General features: G+C 34.1%; 1 protein-coding gene across 10 annotated transcripts in view; it reads right to left on the bottom strand.

The window, feature by feature from the left end:
- The window catches only part of CHD9 (chromodomain helicase DNA binding protein 9), a 265,800-nt gene that overhangs the window by 60,386 nt on the left and 191,074 nt on the right, over positions 1–14,340 (bottom strand). For all 10 annotated transcript variants that reach the window (XR_004261956.1, XM_032255720.1, XM_032255723.1 and 7 more), the window contains 5 exons: positions 13,963–14,130; positions 12,770–12,949; positions 5,220–5,330; positions 900–1,096; positions 255–454 (listed from right to left, as the gene is read on the bottom strand). Coding sequence is in view for 9 of the 10 variants with exons in the window: in XM_032255720.1 (XP_032111611.1) it covers positions 255–454; positions 900–1,096; positions 5,220–5,330; positions 12,770–12,949; positions 13,963–14,130 (856 nt within the window). In the remaining variant the exon portion in view is untranslated. The remainder of the gene's footprint in view (positions 1–254; positions 455–899; positions 1,097–5,219; positions 5,331–12,769; positions 12,950–13,962; positions 14,131–14,340) is intronic.

The raw sequence follows: 14,340 nt of genomic DNA, 5'->3' as shown, positions 1-14,340 counted from the left end.
ATCACGAGGTCAAGAGATCGAGACCATCCTGGTCAACATGGTGAAACCCCATATCTACTAAAAAAAAAACTACAAAAAATTAGCTGGGCATGGTGGCGCGTGCCTGTAATCCCAGCTACTCAGGAGGCTGAGGCAGGAGAATTGCCTGAACCCAGGAGGCGGAGGTTGCGGTGAGCCGAGATCGCGCCATTGCACTCCAGCCTGGGTAACAAGAGCGAAACTCCGTCTCAAAAAAAAAAAAACAATGTTCTTACCTAGATGATTCTGTAGCTCTCGTGTCTGCCCATCTTCAGTTGGAGTAATGAGATCCCATATGAAACCTTTAATCTTCTCATCTCCTCGGTAGTGAATAAGGCAATATGCTAAGAGGGCTCGGCAAATTATCTCTACATCGTGTTCATTTAACTGCCTTTTAAAACGGCCATGAGATAGAATCTCTCTCCATCGGCCCCACCTGGTTAAAAAGGGTATAGTTAATTGATGTTGAGTCAAGTTCTAAAGAAAAATATAACTTATAGATAAAAGACATGAAAAACTCAAAAAAAAAAAAAAAAAGGTCATTTTTGCTAATTAAGTCTTCTGTGTCCATGTATAAAATGTAGAGGAATGGTATAGTAATTTCTAATATATTTTATTCAATAATGGATAACAACTAATTTGTATTACTGAATATGCAAATTTAAGATGCAAGAAGCTTGACTTTAGTTATACTTTTACAATTTAAATACTTAATGATAATCTCATCATTCTGCTCTTAAATATACGCTAAACATAGAGGACTTTAAAAGCAAATTTTAATGATACTAAGAAGATAAAAAATGTACTCAAAACCCAGTATATATTTTCTGTAACATTACATACCAGACTACTTATAGGAAACATTAAAAACAATGTTTTACCCATAAACTAGCAGGTTTTTCTCAACTCTAAAGCATTCGGTTCTTCCATAGCCATTGGAACGGTCACAGGGTCTCCGGAGTTTGGGCTTTTCATCTCCTTCACTTTCAGCTTCAGATAATTCAGCCAATTCATCTTTCGTGGCACTAAAAGGTCTTGTTTGCTTCCTAATTCTTGGAGTGTCAATAACCAAGCTGTTCTGTAAAACAGAACAGCTATTACTTGAAGGATCTTTTATAATTTTGCTTTTAACAGTGTTCTACATTTTTACATTTAAAACTGTACAAACAATTACAGAAACAGACAAAAAGAAATTACTAACAATTTCACCAATCTATCTAGTCAACTTAGAATTTCTTATCTTCCTTTAGAATTCTTAGTATCAAACATATAAAATTGTATGACATTATAGTCATAGGATAAAAATAATTTGATATTTTATATTAATATAAATTATAATCATAAAATATTTTAAACTGAATTTATGCCTTACAATTTTCTTTATCTAGTTCACAATTTAGATTGTTCTTCATTTTTAAAATAAATAATACTAAAGTAAATCTTTGTGGCTTAAGTATATTCTAAAGATAAATTCAAAAGAAAGAAAGTATCCAGAAATGGAAATACTGGTCAAAGGTGATAAATATTTTACAGTGCTTTTCAAAAAAATTTAAATAATATACAAAAAGGAAAGCAGTAATTGCATCAACCTTACTACGTTCAATTCTGTTTAATTCATTCAAAACAAGTTAACATACTTTTCATTTTTGAGAGACTTCTCTAAGCTAGGCCCTATGTAATGGGCTGTGGATATAATGATGAATAAGGCAGTTTCTACTCATAAGGAATCCAAAGTTTTAGTTACACAGACAAATGTTTAACTAAATGAATGATATTCCAGATTAAATATTTTATGATACAAGAGGTATCATAGTCAGAGAAAATGTCACAAAGTAGTGATACTAGAAAGACTTTTTAAAGAGTTAAAAGTAGTTTGCCAGGCAGTCAGGGAGGAGATAGCATTACAAATAGAGGAAAGAGCAAGGGACCTGAAATGGCATCAGATGTTCAGGAAAAACTTATGTCCTAGAGCAGAAGAGGACAAATGGTAGGAGAGAAAGCAGGGACTAGACCATAAAGGTCCTGGTAGGTCATAGTATGTATGGAGTGCATTATATTTAAGGGGGCATGTGATGTCCTATGACAGGTGATGTTAACTTTTTCCAAGCTTCTCCACTGTGAAGTTACTAGTTTTCCTTTGGAATTAATAAATATTTTGGAAGATATACTTGGAAGACACATAAATATCTAGTGTCTCCTTAAACTTTTACCCACTAGTTTTAGAATTTACTGATGGATCTTGTATGCTACAATTATTACTATAGTTGAGTCATTGTGATTCTTTATTTCCTTCATTCCTTCTATAATTAAATGGAATTCTTTTGTAAGAAAGGGTTGTCCCTTTTCCTCTTTTCCCCTTCCCACTTTCCTTAAAAAAAAAAAAAAAAAAAAAAAAAAAACTAAATATATTTTTTTCTTAAGTAAATTTTCTAATGTCTTTTTCCCCAAATCTTTTGAGATTTGATAAATTTTGGATCAACTTAATTAGCTTTTATATACTAGAAACATTAACTTTCATATACATGTCTGCTACAAATAGTGTCACCAGTTTGACTGCGCTTTGATTTTTCCATTACATAATTGTCTTGTATTGTTAAATATGCCAATCACTTCCTTTGTAATATCTAATTTAGAATGTTTTCCCACACAAATATTTGTGAAAAGAAATCTAATTTATTCTATTTTTCATGTTTTAATTAAAAAACACTTAAAAATTTATCACAAATTGGTTTACTTGGTATAGAGCACAGGATTATAACACTCCTCCCCAATGCTAACCCAATATCCTAATCACCATTTATTAAATCATCCTTCTTTAGTACTATTTGTATATTTAATAAACTTATACTTTGATCTTTTTCTGTTCTTATCCTATTCCTTGCTTTGTATCTTTCCATCAGTATCATACTTTTTAAACTATTGTTGTTTTATATTAATATATATATATATTTTATTTTTTCTTTTTTAGAGATAGGTTCTTGCTGTCACTCAGGCTGGAATGCAATGGCACAATCAAAGCTCACTGTAGCCTTGAACTCTTGGGCTCAAGCCATCCTCATGCCTCAGCCTCATTTGTACCCAGGATTACAATTACACACAACCATGCCTAGCTAAGCTAATTTTATTTATTTATTTTTTTGTAGAGAACGGGGTCTCGCTATGTTGCCTAGGCTGGTCTTAAACTCCTAGCCTCAAACAATCCTCCTGCCTCAGCCTCCTGATGTGCTGGGATTATACAGGAATGGGCCACTGTACCCAACTGTATTAACATATTTAGACACTTTAACATACAGTAATGTCAGTCTTTATTGTACATTTTCAGAAAAGTCTTTAATTTTTTTTTTTACAAAAGTATATATTTTGAAATGTTATTGCACTAGTATTAAATGGCTATATGCTTATCTAAGTTTATTTACAAAATCCTTAACTCCTTAAAATAATCTACAAGGCCCTGTTGATTTGGCCCATGTCTTCAGTCTCTGACCTCACCTATTACCACCATGCTCACTAACTATCCCTGCTTCTAGAATACACTAAGCTTATTTCCACCAGTGCCTCAATGCCATTCCTTCTCTCTCAAAGCTTTTCCTGACATCAGTGTGTTGGCTCTTTCTCATCATTCAAGTCTCAGTGCAGATATCCTTTTGCAGTGACCTCCCTTGATCACTTTACCTAGTTTAATTCTCCTTCTCCAGCATTCTCTACCATCTTACTGCTTTATTTTCCTCACTCCCAAATTATCTATTTGTTTACTGCTTTCTTACCCATCAGAATGTAATTACAGATATATACAGTTAAAAAATCATAAATAGAGATCACATTGTAAGTATCATTTTGCATCTCTCTCTTTCTCTGTCTTGGAGCTCTGTTAGTCCACAATAGATGGTACATAAGAATGTCCATGATTATTTTTTAATTATTACATTAGACAGTATGAATGTACCATTGCTCCTGTATAGAAAATTTAGTTTCTAAATTTCTGCTGTAACAAAAAATGCTGCAACGAGTATCATTGTACTATATTATCATTGTACATGTATGCTTATTGCTGTAGGACAGATTCCTAAGAATGCATCAAATATTTTTCCAACAAAAATTTATTTTGTCTAGTTATAAGAAAAATTGTTTCACATTTTCATTTGCATTGCATCATATCTATGTGTTAAAATTTCTATGTTTACAAACAAACTGTTAAAATGTTTAAAATATTCCCAATGGACACATCTCCCAACCAAATTTCACTTTACAGAAATCAAACACATCTTTCTTTAGGTATATTCTTAAGCATTCCATAACTTTTTTTTCCTACTGTGAAGTAGATATCCTATTGCATTATGTTTTTCTACTTCTGTTAGTACTGATATTTAGGAAGTCTCAATGGCATATTCACTTATGAACGTTTATAGTGTTTTGCAGATCCCACTACTTGTTTAGTTAAATGAACATGCCATATGCCAATAATATTTTTATAATTATCTTTTCAAGTTTACTTATTTGTTTCACACAGAAGTACATATATTTACAAAATGCATTCAACAGTAATAATTATGAATAGTAGTGGTGTTACTCCTAATTGTAATTACATTGTAAAAGCCTATCTTTAAAAAAGATCCAATGCATCAGTGCTTAATATAAAATTCCTTTAATCATCTAGCTGTTATTTTGATAACTGGTAAGACTCAAAAACATTGATTCCGATACAATTATTAGACAAGTGTGTCTTAGTAAATAAACAGTTATGCTATTATCATCAGTTCCAAAAATCTGTTTTAGCACTTTGGCCTTTTCTTAGCTCAAGGGAAGTCATAAGAGAAACTTTAAAAAATTCCACTTTCTTGACTGCCTTTTTTTGCATTTTATTTATATTTTACTAGATCATTATTAATGGGTTCTGACATTAAGAAAACAACATTAAAAAGAAAATAAATGTAACCCATGATTTGAAGACATTAAAAAAATTTAAAAAACATATAACAATTTTAAGAATGTAAATTATATTCAAAAGTTAAATGCCTGTAGGATAACCCATCATGGGAGATATTGAAGGAGTACCTAACCCAGCTCATTCGGCTACCCTACTTCAATTTATATATGCAGAAATTTGTTTTAGTAACTGCATAATTGAACAACTTAAAATATTACAATACTATTGCCCAAGTATCCCCCAAGCAAGTTTATTTTAGAGGGATAAAAATACTTACTCTGCCACTGATGGCCTCTATATCTATTTCTGCCTTTTTAGCCCATTTTTGCCAGAAGTTGGGATCATCTAAAGAAATATCTGTCCGGTTTCCAGATGCCACAAAACTCGCCTGAAATACATAATGGCAGTTTTAGAGGAAAAATCTATTAAAGTACACTTAAAACATTATCTCTTCACGTTTACTATGGATAGAATTTGAATTCTGCATACACATACATCAAAGAGTGTTTCAAATTCAGTGGTCTGAAACATAGCACTGCACTGCTTAAGAGAAAGGCTTAATGCAAACACAGGCTGAAGTTTAGGAGAATAATTAAATAAGGTATTGCTGTTGGTTAACTCTTATGCTTTTGGTAAGCAAGGATCAAATCTTTTTGGGCTGAAGGCTACACAGAACAGAGATATGTTTTCTAAAAACACTACGAGACCATTAAGAAATTAGGTTAGAGAACAAGAATTTCAAAAGCTGCCTGCACTAGAGTTCATTTTCTGGTATATTTCTATTTTATTTCCACCACATTTTCAGATAGATATCTCTCCTAAAGGAAATGTAACACAGGATATGGGAAATAAAGGAAAATAAATCATTGTCATTTTTAAAAACTCTTTTCCCAAACACACACAAAAAAGGAAAACTCTTCATTACCATAGAAACACTGCATAACCATTGTACAAATTTAAGAAAATACTGAGGAGCAAGAAAAGAAAACACAAGTGACTTATTTTTGCAAATGCCATGGAAACTACAAAATCTTTTAGCTGAAAGAAATTTTAAAGATGACACTTCAACCGTATAACTTGTGGTCTAATAATCATTACTTACAACTGAAATCACTGTAAATAGGCCTCATCAAAAAAAGTCATCACCATGCTTTATAAAAATTAAAGGAGCATTGAAGATACACAATGCGTTAAGAAAAGGACCTGAAAAATGCATGTCAATTTTTATAAAAACAAATGGAAGAATATGGTGATTTAAAATGATTTTCAAAGGAGAATAGTGGTAAATGGTTTTAAGATAATGCCCAATTATCAGGGATATAATAAAAAGATAAAAATCTTAATTAAAAAAAATCTTGATAGAATTTTTTTAAATCCAGAAAAATCCCACTTAAAAAAAATTAAACTGTTAAAAGCAAACAAGCCATATTTTGACATTCAAGATAACTGTCAGTTTAAGCACTGGATAATTAATACCAATGAATTATGTTTTATTTTATTTTTAAATGTGATAATAGTATTATAGTTATGTTTTAAGTCTTTATTTTTAATGATACATATGGAAACAACAGGTAAAGATGATGATATGATATCTGGGATTTGCTTCAAAACATTATGAAAAAGTGGGAGGTGTGATGAGGTAAGTTAAGTATGAGTTGCTAACTGTTGAATACTGTCTGTATTTGTAGTTTAAAACTTTATAAAACATTCAAGCTGGGCATGGTGGCTCACACTTGTAAATTCCAACACTTTGGGAGGCAAAGGCAGGAGGAGTGCTTGAGCCTGCAATTCAAGACCAGCCTGGGCAACATAGTGAGACCCCATCTCTATAATAATTTTTAAAAAATTAGCCTGGTGTGATGGTGCACGCCTGTAGTACCAGCTACTTGGGAGGCTGAGGTGGGTAGATCACTCGAGCCCAGGAGGTTGAGAGGTCAAGGCTGTAGTGAGCCATGATTGCACAACTGTACTCTAGTCTGGCAAGAAAACAAGAACCTGTCTGTTTCAAATAAAAAAAAAAAGTCTGAAAAACACAAAAATTGAAAGGCTAAATGCCCCTTGCTGAACTTCAGATTCTGTTCATGTTATTGCTTACCAAGTAATAAACGTACTCATTCATTCCATCTAGTATTCTTTTGAGGTCTGGCTTTTAAGATGCTTATATAAAATAAAGCAAATGTTAAATACTCTTAAGTGTTTAAAAATGTGCATTTTGCTGACATATTTACGAAACAGAAGTGACAGGAACAAATGTTTTCATGATATAAATTTAAATTTCTTTTTTTTTTTTTTGCTTGCTCTAAATTATAGCTTTAATATTATAAAACTACTGAAAAGTGAATTCTTTGAACTGATACATGTGATAAACTAAATAACGGCCACCAAAGATACCTCATTCTAATCCCTGGAACCTTGTGAGTTTTGTTTTATATGGAAAAGGAACTTTGCAGATATAATTAAGTTAAGGACCTTGAAATAGAGAGCGAGCTTGTATTATCCAGGTGGGCCCTAAACGTAATTATAAATGTTCTCACAAGAGTGAGGCAGTGGGAGATTTGACCCTAGAAAAGAAAAAGGATATGACATGACAGAAGCAGAGATAGGAGTACTGTGGCCACAAGCCAAGGAATGCAGGTAGTCTTAGGAAGTGGAAGAGATGAGAAACAGATTCTCCCCTAAAGATTCCAGAATGAACCAGCCCTACTGACACCTTGATTTTAGCCCTGTGAAAGAAAGACATGTTAGACTTCTGATATTGAGAACTGTAAGAGAAAAAGTTTGTGTTGTCTTAAGCCACGAACTTCGTGATAATTTGTTACAGTGGCAACAGGAAATAGCATGAGACACTCTTAATGAGAAACCACATACTATAAAACCTCATATCCAACTTTTTTTTTTTTTGAGACGGAGTTTCACTCATGTTACCCAGGCTGGAGTGCAATAGCGTGATCTTGGCTCACCGCAACCTCCGCCTCCTGGATTCAGGCAATTCTCCTGCCTCAGCCTCCTGAGTAGTTGGGATTACAGGCACGCGCCACCATGCCCAGCTAATTTTTTGTATTTTTTTAGTAGAGACGGGGTTTCACCATGTTGACCAGGATGGTCTCGATCTCTTGACCTCGTGATCCACCCGCCTCGGCCTCCCAAAGTGCTGGGATTACAGTTTTTCTTTTAGAAAAAAGATCTCACTCTTGCCCAGACTGGAGTGCAGCTATACGATCATGGCTCATTGTAGCCTCTAGCTCTTGGGTTCAAGCAGTCCTTCTGCCACAGCATCCCAAGTAGATGAGACAACAAGCACACACCACCTTGCCTGGCTGATTTTTAAGTTTTTCATAGAGATGGAATTTCACTTTCTTGCCTAGGCTGGTCTCCCACTTCCAGCCTTAAGTGATCTTCCTGCCTTATCCTCCCAAAGTGTTATAATTACAGGCATGTACCACCAGTCCTGACCTTCACATCCAACTTGAAAGAACAAAGACTAACCAGTTTGATGAAACAAAACAACACAGCTATCATCATCTGTATAAAATAAGTATGTTATAACAATTCATCAAACTGGTATAAATGAGTATAAGAAATGGACATCTAACTACATGCAAGTAATTCCTTAACTATTTCAGAATAAATTTCTCACAACTAAGGATATATGATACTTTAATATTTTCATTAATATAAACATATCAATTTTCAGGAATAGTGAAAAGTTTACTAAATGAAGTTCATAGGGTTTTATTCTGTTCTACAGTTTCACTGATACATGCCTCTTGAGATTTAACCAATCTGGTAAATGAATATTTACATGAACTGGAGAACATTGAACAACAAAAGCAGGCTGGGCATAGTGGCTCATGCCTGTAATCCTAACACTTTGGGAGCCTAAGGTGGGAGGATTGCTTGAGTTTAGGAGTTTGAGACCAGCCTGGGCAACAAAGTAAGACCCTGTCACTATAAGAAATCAACAAATTAACTGTGCATGGTGGCATGTGCCTGTGGTCCCAGCAACATGGGAGGCTGAGGCAGGAGGATCACTTAAGCCCAGGAAATGTACTCCAGCTTGGGCGACAAAGTGAGATCTGTCTCAAAGAAAAAAAGAAAAGAAAACAAAACAAAACCCAACAACAAAAAAACAAAAAATCATGGGGCGTCATTAAATATGAAGTCATTGAAAGAAAAGTCAGATTTTAAAGTGTGTTACTTTTTGGTTGTTTACCTAAAAAAAAATTCTATGCTACAGTGTATAATAATTTTTATTCTGCTATCATATAACTACTGATAATTTTAAAAATTTGCCTGGAAGAAACTAAATTTCAGAATTAAATAACTTTTGTTACATTCATTATGACAAATAATTAATGTATAAATAAGCAATTTTAAATTTCTAAATAATTCAAGAGTCTTTTGCTAATTGACATATAACCTATAACCTATTTACAAGATAACTTACATGATTCTCAAGGATTATAACAAATGATTCTGCCTATAGAAGATGCCTGTTGTAGAAGAGGTCATCAAATACAGGTTTATCTTCTTCCAAATGTTAAATCCTAATATCCTAGTTACCCCTAAACTTTTCTTCTTAAAATGCATTCCTTCTACCATTAAATCTCTATATTATTTGCAAGAGAAAACTTTTAAATGGTGAAATCCATCTTCCTATGATAGTGGTAGAAAGGCAGAAGATGCCAATTAAAGGCCCTTACAAATAAGCAATCCATCTGAAACACAATTTAGATGGTTTTCTTTGCTTTGTAAATTAATCAATTCAAAGTATTTTATTCTCTATCAATTTTCTAAAAATCAGATTAGAAGGGCTGGGCATGGTGGCTCATGCCTATAATCTAGCACTTTGGGAGGTCAAGATGGGCGAATCACGAGGTCCGGAGTTTGAGACCAGCCTGGCCGACATGGAGAAACCCCGTTTCTACTAAAAATACAAAATTAGCTGGGCATCATGGCGCTTGCCTGTGATCCCAGCTACTCGGGAGGCTGAGGCAGGAGAATAGCTTGAACCTGGGAGGTGGAGGTTGTGGTGAGCAGAGATTGTGCCACTGCACTCCAGCCTGGGCAACAAGAGCAAAACTCAGTTTCAAAAAAAAAAAAAAAAAAAAAAAAACTCCCAAAACATATCATCACTTGAAAATCAAGTTACCAATAATGAGTTCTATTTGATGAATATGTACTAAGTCTAGATATTCTCATAAGGACCCTGCTCCATATATGTAGCTCCTTATTAAATACTATTTGATAATGCAAAGAAACACAGAATGGAATTATTTTATTTCTCCAAATCACTGAAAATAGTTGAGCAGAGCTGAAGTCTTTGGATCCCAGGAAAAAGTGTAAAATACTACTAACTTTACACCATATCCCATTTTGTCAAATGTCCAGTATCTACCAGCATTCCCATACAACTATGGGAATGAACAAATTATTTGGGAAATAAACAAATTATAAAACAACTAGAACAAACTCTTGATTCTTCTCAGCTGTTGTGGTACTTTGTCAGCGCTCTTTTCAAATATGACATTTACTCCCTGGTGTGAGGATTTAAAGTAGATATTTAAACACTTAAGCATATCTCAATTCTCAGAGCATTAAGAGTATACTTGAGTTCTCTAAGTAAAATAATAGTTACATAGCACTGTATAGTAAAGTCAGAAAGGCCAAGTATGATTACTAAGATCTCCTCTTTAAAGCAAGACTCAAAGAGGTTAATTGTTAAAGGTCACTCAGCTTATGAGTTAGAATTCAAACTCTGTTTTTCTGACTTCCCATGATCATTATCATTAACATGTTAAATGAGGAAGCCAAGAATCACATGTGCTCATTAAATGCTTTGCATATGCCTACGTTAATTAAAAACAAAACAAAACAACAAAAACTTTAAGGAGAGTATCTCTATGTTTGGCCTAATCAACAAGGACAATAGTCATGACCAATACTTTTTGATATTAATTAGATTTCAATATGAGGAAAAATATATCTGTACTTAGAGTACAGAACCAAGGAATCAAAACTGAATAAGATTTCCCAGGAAAAAAACTAGAGCCAGGGTACATCTACTCAATCATGAATAGTTTTAGTTCTCAATCTTATACTTTACTTTTGCAATGTTTATTTTGGAAACAAGAGAAATGACTTTCTTCTGATTTATTCTCTACTAATTTCGAAATCTGTATCTGTGTCCCAGGCAACTCTCCTAGACATCTCCATTTGGATGCCCTGTAATGTCATAAATACAACAGCTCCAGTATTTTATTTTCCCCATATGAATGTCCTTCTCTATCTTAAAGACAACCGTGACCCTCCTAGCTACTTAAGCAAAAAATCTTCAAGTCATTTCTGATTCTTCCTTCTAAACATTTCTAACTGGTCATCAACTCCTATTGATTCAAGTAGGTCTCCAAAACCCTGGTTCACCCATCATTATTTCCTGCATACGCTCATTAAATAATCTCCTTGTTTCTAGTCTTTCCCCTTTCCAACTTGTTCTCCATGCTGCTGCTAGAGTTAAACTTCTAAACCAGACTGCATTATGTCCAATTTCTGCTTGAAGGACTTTAAAAGCTTAACTGCCTTAGGATCAAGTTCAAATTCCTCAAAATGGCACACAAAGCCCTTCACAATTTGGGTTCAACTCCCCTAACTCCTTCACAATTTCATCTTCATGTAATTCATCTCCTGTATCCATACATGCCTGTTACAATCCTGAAATATTCCTTGTAGTTTAGCAACATATGACTCATTTAGCTGGCTTTTTCTTTCTCTTTGTAAAACAATGAAATTCACAATTCCCTCAAGACTCAGCTTGAATGTTATTTTCTTTGCAAAGGCTTTCTTTATTCAGAACATACAGAATTAATCATTTGCTACTTTATTTTTTTCAGCAACTGTAATCCTTTCATTTTAGTATTCCTGGCATTTACCAAAATACCTGACACAAGAATTTATTAGTCTGCTAACTGAATGCAAGCGAGTTTCCATTTGAAGGTTGATATCATTACTTTTGGTACAGCACCTGTACTTCTTGCTATACCACAATGTTCCCCATAAAGATAAAGAAAAATCTCTGGATTGAAAGCAGAGAGGGAAATTGGGAAGAAGGGAAATGCAGAAAGGAAGTTCAGTGGAAAAGAGAAAACTTGTGTGTGGTTTTCTGCAATTAGTGTAGATGAGACAGAATACTGCAATAATAAACTATTCAGATGAATGGAAGAGGTAAGTTTAGCATGTCTTGGTTGGGGAAAAAAATGGAGAGAGAGAAAGAAAAAAGAAATATGGCTGGGTGCAGTGGCTCACACTAATTTTTGTATTTTTAGTAGAGACCGAGTTTCACCATTTTGACCTCAGACTTCTGACCTCAGGTGATCCACCTGCCTTGGCCTCCCAAAGTACGGGGATTACAGATGTGTGCCACCCCACCCAGCCAATGGTAAGTATTTAAAATGAAATTGGAAATTCTGTCTCTCCTTTAGGTGCTTTAAATTATGAAAGTTGATGTAACATGATTTAACCTCTTACATTACTTACATTTTGTTTTGCCTTTGGCATATACAGATGTTTAGTTTCTAAATTTCTTTGATTTCATATGTTCTACACTAACATTTAGAACTATTTCTAGTTATTATATTTATTCTATTTCACAAGGATCAGAAGAGTGCATGTGAAATTAATACAGGAAATCAGAAAAAAATGAAGGAAAATACATTATTGCTTTTCAGCTAATTCAGTATGTTTAAACATTTAGTCTAAGAGATAATTAACTTTTTCCGTAGTTAGGATATGAACATCACTGCTATGTTAAAAAATACTATTCACTGTTACCTTGGCAAATGTTGACCCACGTCCTTCTGATTCAATTGTGATGGTTTTTGTACGACGTAGTAAAATCTGATCGATATCCTCTTCACAGAATTTAGAGCCTTCATCTTCTTCCTCCATAATGGCACCATAAGCACCTCTTCGAAGCAGGTCTTCTATTTCCTTTTTGGAAAGCTGTTGAATCTACGGAGAAATTAACTTCCATAAAAACAGTTTTTTTAAAAAGTTCGTAAAACGAGAAAGTATCCCTAAAGGATGTCAAAGAACAAAAGAGGCATGCTTAAACTGCATTTGGGTTTGGGATGCACATAAGAGAGAATTCATGGAAATAATATATTGAAGTTGTTGACTCTTCTTTGCCGTCTTTAAAATAAGAATTACCCATCTGCCTAGAATGGCTTTGGTTAAAATAAGGCCTAAGGGTCGGGTAGCCTTTTTCAAAGTTCTTTTTAATACTAGGATTCTTTCTTTCTTTATTTTTTTGAAACAGGGTCTTGCTCTGTTATCCATGCTGGAGTGCAGTGGTGCAAACATAGCTCACTGCAGCCTTGACCTCCTGGGCTCAAGTGATTCTCCCACCTCAGCCTCCCAAGTAGCTTCGACCACAGGCATGCTCCATCATGCCCAGGTAATTTTTGTTTTTTATAGAGACAGGGTCTTGCCATGCTGTCCAGGCTTGTCTCAAATTCCTGGGCTCAAGCACGAGGCTGATCCTCCCACCTCAGCCTCCCAAAGTGCTGAGATTACAGGTATGAGCCATGTGCCCAGCCCAGAACTAGGATCCTATTATTGATAGATATTAGGCAAGAACCTTGGGGGTGGGGGAAACTAAAATATCATCATTTATGATAAGACAAAGCCAATGCTAGTAGTTTGACACTGAAATAAAAAATTTCAAAACTGTTTATATAAACACAAATTCTATTTTGCTATGCCAATCATACAAATATCCTAAAAAGAGAGCAAAGAATTTTTATCTTGAAAATACATTTAGAATTCATAAGCTCTGGAGTTATACAGACAGAACAGTATTCAAAAGTATTAACTAAACATAGCTCCATCCTGAAAATGCCCCCCTGCATAAAACAAATGTATTTAGTGTTTTGCACGGACCAAAACTAAATGATACACTATTAGAGGTAAAATTAAATACAAAAACACACAAAAATCTCAAGTGAAAAAGAAAATATACATACACCACCAACATTACTTTCTCTTCCACTCATGCTCTGTAATACAGCCTTATCTAGGCCCAGTTTCAAACTGGCTCGGTCAAACATCTCTCTCTCATATGAGTTACGAGTTACCAGTCTGTAGACTTTAACTGCTTTGTTCTGACCAATTCTGTGGCAACGAGCTTGGGCCTATAAAAATGAAAAGTTACATATTTAATTATTTTCTCAAGAGGCATGTAATAGCAAACTATATATACGGGATATAAACACATGTAAGAAGTCTTAGACCATTTTTATTGAATTAAATATAACCTTTTTCTAGAAATTAAGGCAGAGCTTATCACAACAAGAAATAATCCCACAATCAGGAATAAATTAAAATTTAGGTTTATAAGCTTA

Source organism: Sapajus apella, unplaced genomic scaffold (assembly GCF_009761245.1).
Source record: "Sapajus apella isolate SASKATOON/1434 unplaced genomic scaffold, GSC_monkey_1.0 scaffold90, whole genome shotgun sequence".
In the NCBI taxonomy this organism is placed as follows: Eukaryota; Metazoa; Chordata; class Mammalia; order Primates; family Cebidae; genus Sapajus; species Sapajus apella.
Note: the sequence above shows the minus strand (reverse complement) of the source record. Positions and strands in the feature narration are given on the sequence as shown.